The sequence below is a fragment of the Sinocyclocheilus grahami genome, unplaced genomic scaffold (genome assembly GCF_001515645.1).
Source record: "Sinocyclocheilus grahami isolate Dianchi unplaced genomic scaffold, SAMN03320097.WGS_v1.1 scaffold2190.1, whole genome shotgun sequence".
Taxonomy (NCBI): domain Eukaryota; kingdom Metazoa; phylum Chordata; class Actinopteri; order Cypriniformes; family Cyprinidae; genus Sinocyclocheilus; species Sinocyclocheilus grahami.
This window is the reverse complement of record NW_015507369.1, coordinates 3,198-12,976: the sequence shown is the minus strand read 5'-3', so window position 1 is coordinate 12,976 and position 9,779 is coordinate 3,198. Positions and strand designations below refer to the sequence as shown.

Sequence of the window (9,779 nt, the reverse complement as noted above, 5' to 3'; positions counted from 1 at the left end):
AAATTTAAGGGGGTCTGAATACTTTCCGTACCCACTGTATATATATATATATATATATATATATATATATATGTATGTATTATGCTATTAAAATGCTTCACTTAGGGTTTGAATATCATTGTGTAATTTCCCTCAGGAAACAAAAACATTCAAATTGTAAACACTATGAACAAACAAATATATTCCTTGACAAAGATTGTCTCAGACACTATATGTATTTTGAATAATGTTAAAATTGTTTCATTTTTATTGATTTGGTTATGTTCTTATTAATTTAATTGCAGAGAGAGCTCCGCCCACACACTTATCTGATTGGCTGTGATTTGTGATTGGTTATATCATGTCTGGTGTGGACAGACGCAGCTAGTAGCAACTAGTTAGGGCACGTGTTGCAATTTTATAATATAGCGGGCCAACAAATCCCAAAGTCTTACATTCTAGGAGAGACCTGAGACATATCTAGAGAACAGATTATCATAAAGAAGGTGGGATATTTTGGGTAAAAGCCATTAGCAAATGACACTAATGGCTGAACTGTGAATACCGTTGTTAAGCCATTGTAAGAGTGAAAAGAACATCCAAAGTATCTACTATATTTCCACAGTGAATGCCTGTTGATCTTTTTTTTCATTTAAAGGGGTCATATGATGTTGCTAAAAAGAACATTATGTTGTGTATTTGGTGTAATGAAATGTGTTTATGTGGTTTAAGGTAAAAAAAAAACACATTATTTTCCATATACTGTACATTATTGTTTCTCCTCTATGCCCCGCCTTTCTGAAACGCGCCGATTTTTACAAAGCTCATCGGTTTGAAATGCGAGGTGTGCTCTGATTGGCCAGCTATCCAGTGCATTGGCCGAATACCTCAAGCATGTGACGGAAATGTTACCTTACCATATTGTGATGCCGTGTCCCAGAGTGACGAGACAAAAACAGGCGTTATAAACGATATTGTAAAATAAAAAAATTAAATAAAAAAACTAGGCATTTGTTGCATCCAGTGGGGACATAAATACGGATTATAATGACTTATACTGTCTTTTTACGTGTTGCGTTGCATCGCGCCGTGTAAACATAAAATAATTTCTGCATTTGTGAGATCAGGAAACAGTCCTCCATAAAATGTGCTGCACACATCTGAATATTTGGGTTGAACTGTTCTGGAACAGTGTTGTAAATACAACTTAACCACTCATTTCTAGTCAAGTCCTCTTTTGGAAGGCCAAACAAAGTATTTTCGCTTTTGCAACGAAACACACAGCGTCTCCACAACAATGCGGCGGCAGCAACAATACTACAGCGAGAATCAAAGTTATGCCTTCTTTCTTTGCATGAACATTTGGGCGGTGTTATGCAAATCTTCCCACATTGTGACGTAGACATGTGGGGGCGTGTTTAAACGAGGTGTTTTAGAAGGGCGTGGACCAGTCTTAACTTTTATAAAGAATATCTCTTTGGGTTTGAGACTTTAGGCTTTGCAACTTTAGGGATCTTATCTATTCACGAACAGCTTGTGACACTCCAAAGAGAAAGGAAAACTTGAAATAGCATCATATGACCCCTTTAAAGAAGCCGATGCAGATTGAATTGGTAATGAAGTTATTAATTCTGTTGGAGCAGATGGTGATGGAAGAGGGGAATGAGGAGCTGAAATGCCCCTGTAGCTCACCACTCAGCCCGCCTGACCCGTTCTGTCTCTCAATTCCCTCCTGCTCATGGAATACTACCAAAAAACAACCCCTGAACAGCTTGTTCTGCCTCAAACTGACTTTTCCTCCAGATCACAACGTTCATATCTTGCTCTGACTGATTTTAGTATCTCTTTCTCTCGCTCTCTCTTTCTCCTCACATGAAAGCAGATGTTTTGTTTGCTCTGCCGACAAAAACAAAAGGCAGAGTCATTAGCGATAGAGAGTAGTTTGCTTATGTAAATAAACCGCTAGGTGAAAAATTCTTATTTACTTTTCACCCTAATAGTCCACCCACAGATTGCAGTATCACATCACCCAAGAGCTGTTGGTGAATCAAATAATTATTAACAGTAATCTTGCACAGGAGTTTTGCAACATTATAATTATTATTTAAAAACACTTGAATTGATTTCAAGTTCTTTTCCATTCCAAAAAATCATGTATCAGTATTTTGTCTTAATTTCTAAGAATGTCTAAACCAGCAAGATATTAAGAAGGGCTTTAAATGATAATAATATGATGATCATTTTAAATGAAATATACATATAAAGTATACTTGTTATTTATTTGCATGTTTTTTTCTAATGCAAAGCCATCCAGACATGTTCACACAAGTGTCACACAGAAATTACATTCAAATCAAGCAGCTTTCTGTTGGTCAGCGTGATCAACTTGAAACTGTTGCAAAATCTGTGAAGGGAATTCTTTCTCCCTCACGTGAAATTCCCAATCGCATGGATTCCTATTGAAATGACTGGATTTGGCCTGTGAAAATCAGCCAAACAACGGTAAATTGCAAACAACGTGCTCGCCACGGCGGCACATATACTAAAATTGGATAGATACAGAGAAGATTAGCATGGCCCCTGCGAAAGGATGACACGCAAATCCGTGAAGCGCTCCATCTTTTTGTGGGGAAGTCGTGGCCTAATGGTTAGAGAATCGGACTTGTAACCCAAGGTTGTGGGTTTGAGTCTCGTACCGGCAGGGATTGTAGGTGGGGGGAGTGAATGTACAGCACTCTCGCCCACCTTCAATACCACGACTGAGGTGCCCTTGAGCAAGGCACCGAACCCCCAACTGCTCCCCGGGCACCGCAGCATAAATGGCTGCCCACTGCTCCAGGTGTGTGTTCACTGCTGTGTGTGTGCACTTTGGATGGGATAAATGCAGAGCACTAATTCCGAGTATGGGTCACCATACTTGGCCACATGTCATGTCACTTTTTATTTTTTTAAATGTGACCACACCTTTAGCCAGTTAGGGCTATGCTAAGCTCATATGTTAAGCTATTGCTTTCTAACTGAAAATAGTGAAAATACCTAAGTGTCTGAATAGTTCTTGGGGCCACTGCAGCTGTGTGGGCCTGACTGGACGACATTGTCAGCGTTTTTCCCTTCACAAGGTCCAAAGTGAGCCTGACACACCCGCGTACGCTCATCTCTTTCTCCCAATCACACACCCTCACATTCACTGTTCTCCATTTAGAGAGCCGGACACGAGTGAATGCGAATCTCAGTCACAATGTAGTGTTCTGACAATTCATGCTAATCACTAACAGATGGATATTAACTAATAGAGTTCCTGTGGCTCAGTGGTAGAGCTTTGCATTAGCAGTGCAAAAGGTCATGGGTTCGATTCCCAAGGAACACACATACTGGTAAAAAATGTATATCCTGAATGCACTATAAGTCGCTTTGGATAAAAGCATCTGCTAAATGCATTAATTATTATTAAAGGAATGCTCTGGGTTTAATATGAGTTAAGCTCAGTCGACAGCATTTATGTCGTAATATCAATTTTCTCATTTGTAATTTCAACTTGTGTGTTCATTTTTATTAATTTTTTTCTATTATTTTTAAGAAAAATTGTGGTGAGGAAAAATGTAACGGAACTGGCAGGGCAGTAAACATTAAAATATACACTGTTTATAGCCACAATACATAGATATTATTAAATGTGCTTAAAGCTGCAGTCCGTACATTTTTTGTGTTCAAAATTAGCAAAATGTATATAATAAGCGAGTACACCATGAATCCATTTTCCAAACCATGTTTTTGGCTTATACTGAATCACTATGGTACACCTATAATAAATGTTTATATTCAGCCTATTTTAGACGGGGTTGGGTAGGTACCGCTGCGGAGTTGCCCAGTACCTGCGTGGTTCGTCATAGACATAAACAGAGAGAAGTAGCTCCGGCTACAATGTTCTTCCGTAAGACGCATGCAGTTCTGTTTATTAACCACTAGAGTGCCAAAAGTTACGGACTGCAGCTTTAATTATTTCGTGCAATTACATTAGCGAAATTTCAGCAAAATGTTGCTGGCAAAAAGGTCCAATGTTTATTCTCTGTTTGTCAATGTGGCAAATGCATGATCAACTTGAACCCGTTGCGAAATCTGTGTGGGGAAATATTTCGCTCTCATGTAAAATTCCCAAACGCATGGATTTCTATTGAAATGACTAGCGAAAATTTGCCAAACAGCAGAAAATGTAACAGCCCCATTATTTAGTTAGGGCTATGCTAAGCAATGCTAAACTGTTTAAACTGCTTTCTAACTGAAAATACTGTACAAAATAGCAAAATGTTTGATTTGAGCATTTTTAGCTTTGGCGATATAATGGAATATGTCCTTTTAAAGACAGGGATTAAACGGATAGTTCACCCAAAAATTTTAATTCTGTCATCATTTGCTATGTAGCCATTGACTTCCATAGTATTTATTGATTTATTTTTAACCATACTATGGAAGTCAATGGCTACCGTCAAGTCTTTGCCAACATTTTATTTTTTATTTATTTATTGTGCGTGTGTGTGTGTGTTCAGCAGAAGAAACAAACTCATTCAAGTTTACAGTATCCTGAGGGTGAATAAATAATGACAGAATTATCTATCCCTTTAAGACATATTCATATTGTAAGTACTAACAAGTAAACCATAAAGCAATTTCTGTTATTTCTAATCAGAGACCAGATACAATATGCATTAAAGAGTTGCCAAAAATATTAATGTAATATTTTGGCCTTTAAACCCTCTGTACGATTGATTGATTGATTGATTGATCGATCGATTGCAGAACAAAAAAATAATTATATTTTCTGTGGTAATCAGTTGTGTTTGACAAATGCTGTTGATGGAGCCTAACCCTCTTACATCACATTTGAGGTTGGAAGTGCATTGTGTGTGATGGAGGTATGAGATACTGGAGGGAAATTCCTCAGCATCCAGCCACTTTACAGCAGCATGACTCTCAGCAGAGAACACACTTCTACAGACAGAGAAACTATTGTAATGCTCTCGAGCAGCTGTGCGTGTTTGTCTTTCGAGTGCCTGTTGGGACCCTCGGCTCTGCCTGTACTGCATGTCCTTTGACTGCTGATTGGATTATATTTCTTTCCCTTAGAGGACTGCGCTTTTCTGGAAGTCAGCGTGTCAAGCACAAGTGTTTTCTCCTCTCCCTGTGTGTTTATGTGCGCATCCGTGCTTAGCTGAAGAAGCTGTTGAGCTCTGTAAGTGACTCCTGGCCTCTATAGGGTCACTAAGACAGCAAATCAGTAGGAGTTTGTTATGCCAAGGCAGAGCAGATACTGTTTTATTATTGTCTAACAGAAAACAGTTTAAGATCCAGATCTCAGGAGCCGGCAGCGTAATATTGTCTTGAAAGACCTGTGCGTCCCATTGCGCGAGTGGTTTTAGATTTTAAAGTCAATATGGGATGGCATTCCCAAACTATTTTACTTATGTAATCTGACATATTTTAGGTGATGGAAAAATCTGCATATCATTATCACATATCTTTGAGTATGTCATGTGTTTTGGAGTTTTGTTTCAAGTTTAAGTTTCATGTATTATTTTGTAATTTTGCTTCATGTCATGGTCTCTGTTAGTCATGTGTTTTCCTTGTTCTTCTTGTGTTCCTGCCATGTGTTTCTTTAGTTTGTGTCTTTCATTGGTTCATTGTCTTGTCATGTGGTCTTCAGTTCTGCTTCCTGATTGGTTCATATTCCTCAGCGCCACACTGTCAATGGTTGTTGTTGTCATGTGTACCCCTTTGTTTGATATATATATAACCCTCATGTTTCTCTGTGCTTTGTCTATCTGTTGCCTGTAACTACTGTTAGTAAGTTGTGTCCATGTCTATGTTCTTGCTTTGCCTAGTCAAGCCAAGCCAAGCCAAGCCATATCTGTGTTTATTGTTTATCTGCTCACTTTTGGGATATAATAAAACTGCACTTGGGTTCTCACAACGCTCACCTTCAGTGTACTCTCATTACATTATAATTCATAAATACTTATGTTTTTGGAAAGTTGCACCACATGACATTTTACAAATTGAATTAAACTTGCCTTTATGAGACATTTTTGACCTCAAAACACAGAAATGAGAGTTTTCAGGGGTCTCTCTGTGATATCATTTCCTGTTTTTCCTGCATGTCGGTTGCACCACATTACTTTTTGGGCACACCACAACTTCAATTTGGCAGACAAAGTTTTCGAATGTTTATCATTTTTAACTATTAATCATTTTCAAATTGCTTCAATTGCTTTTTGTAAGAAATAATAATATAAGACTAGACAAATAATTGAAGTTTTCTTTTTTTAAATTTCTGTATTTAATGAGACAGTTGTACCCATAGATATGTAAACGTAGATGCCTTATTCGCTACTGTTTCTATGGTCCGCTATACGTAAGCCGTTCAATGGTCAACTTGACATCATTCACCATGATAATCAATTAATGAACAGCCGATTGTTGTAAAAACTGCTGGGATTTAAGTTACAAAAAAAAAAAACACAATCCAACACATTCTTACCTGTGAAAGGTTATCCTGAATTTAAATCCAGGCGGTTTTTACAACCATATGCTGTGCAGGATTGTGGCATCTTCAAATATTCATTGATTATTATGGTGAATGACGTCAAGTTGACCGTTACAATATGGCGGAAGCGTCTACATACTTGGAGCGGTCGAATGTGGCATCTATTGTACATATCTATGGTTTTTATTGCAATATTAAATCATGTTCATCATAGAATAGGTGTATATAGATGTATAGGTCAGTGTACTGTACTGTTCAAACTGTTTTTGTACTGTTTTTGATTGTCTTCTGTTCATCAGGGCTGAATTTATTTGATCAAAAATACAGCAAAACAGTAACATTGTGAAATATATTACAATTTCAAATGACTGTTTTCTATTTGAATATATTTTAAAATGTAGTTTATGTGTGTGTGTGTGTTCAGCAGAAGAAACAAACTCATTCAAGTTTACAGTATCCTGAGGGTGAATAAATAATGACAGAATTATCTATCCCTTTAAGACATATTCATATTGTAAGTACTAACAAGTAAACCATAAAGCAATTTCTGTTATTTCTAATCAGAGACCAGATACAATATGCATTAAAGAGTTGCCAAAAATATTAATGTAATATTTTGGCCTTTAAACCCTCTGTATGATTGATTGATTGATTGATTGATCGATCGATTGCAGAACAAAAAAATAATTATATTTTCTGTGGTAATCAGTTGTGTTTGACAAATGCTGTTGATGGAGCCTAACCCTCTTACATCACATTTGAGGTTGGAAGTGCATTGTGTGTGATGGAGGTATGAGATACTGGAGGGAAATTCCTCAGCATCCAGCCACTTTACAGCAGCATGACTCTCAGCAGAGAACACACTTCTACAGACAGAGAAACTATTGTAATGCTCTCGAGCAGCTGTGCGTGTTTGTCTTTCGAGTGCCTGTTGGGACCCTCGGCTCTGCCTGTACTGCATGTCCTTTGACTGCTGATTGGATTATATTTCTTTCCCTTAGAGGACTGCGCTTTTCTGGAAGTCAGCGTGTCAAGCACAAGTGTTTTCTCCTCTCCCTGTGTGTTTATGTGCGCATCCGTGCTTAGCTGAAGAAGCTGTTGAGCTCTGTAAGTGACTCCTGGCCTCTATAGGGTCACTAAGACAGCAAATCAGTAGGAGTTTGTTATGCCAAGGCAGAGCAGATACTGTTTTATTATTGTCTAACAGAAAACAGTTTAAGATCCAGATCTCAGGAGCCGGCAGCGTAATATTGTCTTGAAAGACCTGTGCGTCCCATTGCGCGAGTGGTTTTAGATTTTAAAGTCAATATGGGATGGCATTCCCAAACTATTTTACTTATGTAATCTGACATATTTTAGGTGATGGAAAAATCTGCATATCATTATCACATATCTTTGAGTATGTCATGTGTTTTGGAGTTTTGTTTCAAGTTTAAGTTTCATGTATTATTTTGTAATTTTGCTTCATGTCATGGTCTCTGTTAGTCATGTGTTTTCCTTGTTCTTCTTGTGTTCCTGCCATGTGTTTCTTTAGTTTGTGTCTTTCATTGGTTCATTGTCTTGTCATGTGGTCTTCAGTTCTGCTTCCTGATTGGTTCATATTCCTCAGCGCCACACTGTCAATGGTTGTTGTTGTCATGTGTACCCCTTTGTTTGATATATATATAACCCTCATGTTTCTCTGTGCTTTGTCTATCTGTTGCCTGTAACTACTGTTAGTAAGTTGTGTCCATGTCTATGTTCTTGCTTTGCCTAGTCAAGCCAAGCCAAGCCAAGCCATATCTGTGTTTATTGTTTATCTGCTCACTTTTGGGATATAATAAAACTGCACTTGGGTTCTCACAACGCTCACCTTCAGTGTACTCTCATTACATTATAATTCATAAATACTTATGTTTTTGGAAAGTTGCACCACATGACATTTTACAAATTGAATTAAACTTGCCTTTATGAGACATTTTTGACCTCAAAACACAGAAATGAGAGTTTTCAGGGGTCTCTCTGTGATATCATTTCCTGTTTTTCCTGCATGTCGGTTGCACCACATTACTTTTTGGGCACACCACAACTTCAATTTGGCAGACAAAGTTTTCGAATGTTTATCATTTTTAACTATTAATCATTTTCAAATTGCTTCAATTGCTTTTTGTAAGAAATAATAATATAAGACTAGACAAATAATTGAAGTTTTCTTTTTTTAAATTTCTGTATTTAATGAGACAGTTGTACCCATAGATATGTAAACGTAGATGCCTTATTCGCTACTGTTTCTATGGTCCGCTATACGTAAGCCGTTCAATGGTCAACTTGACATCATTCACCATGATAATCAATTAATGAACAGCCGATTGTTGTAAAAACTGCTGGGATTTAAGTTACAAAAAAAAAAAACACAATCCAACACATTCTTACCTGTGAAAGGTTATCCTGAATTTAAATCCAGGCGGTTTTTACAACCATATGCTGTGCAGGATTGTGGCATCTTCAAATATTCATTGATTATTATGGTGAATGACGTCAAGTTGACCGTTACAATATGGCGGAAGCGTCTACATACTTGGAGCGGTCGAATGTGGCATCTATTGTACATATCTATGGTTTTTATTGCAATATTAAATCATGTTCATCATAGAATAGGTGTATATAGATGTATAGGTCAGTGTACTGTACTGTTCAAACTGTTTTTGTACTGTTTTTGATTGTCTTCTGTTCATCAGGGCTGAATTTATTTGATCAAAAATACAGCAAAACAGTAACATTGTGAAATATATTACAATTTCAAATGACTGTTTTCTATTTGAATATATTTTAAAATGTAGTTTATTCCTGTGATGCAAAGCTGAATTTTCAGCATCATTACTCCAGTCTTCAGTGTCACTTGATCCTTCAGAAATCATTCTAATATGCTGATTTGATGCTGAAGAAACATTTATTATGTGATTTATTAACTGAAAATGACAGTGCAGCTGAATGTGTGGAAAGTGTTTTTTTTTCAAGAATTTTTTATGAACAGAAACATTATAAATGTCCTTGCTGTCATTGTAATCAGTTTGATGCACCTTTGTTGTTGCTTTTTAGCCCTAAAAAAATTATGCACCCCTCCCCCCCACACACACTTTTAAATGGTAATGTATGTATAAATTGCACTTTTGTATTTTTGATTAATAGATCCGAACAAAAAAAGTGAGCGTCATGTCATCATATATATATATATATATATATATATATATATATATATATATATATATATATATATATATAA

The 9,779-nt window shown here is 36.9% G+C and overlaps 1 protein-coding gene across 1 annotated transcript in view; it reads left to right on the top strand.

Moving 5' to 3' along the window:
• Positions 1 to 329, top strand: part of LOC107574349 (phosphatidylethanolamine-binding protein 4-like) — a 68,630-nt gene extending 68,301 nt beyond the window's left edge. Inside the window, exon 4 of the mRNA XM_016260788.1 lies at positions 285 to 329. Coding sequence (XP_016116274.1) covers positions 285 to 329 — 45 coding nt within the window. The remainder of the gene's footprint in view (positions 1 to 284) is intronic.
• The last annotated feature ends 9,450 nt before the right edge of the window (positions 330 to 9,779 follow it).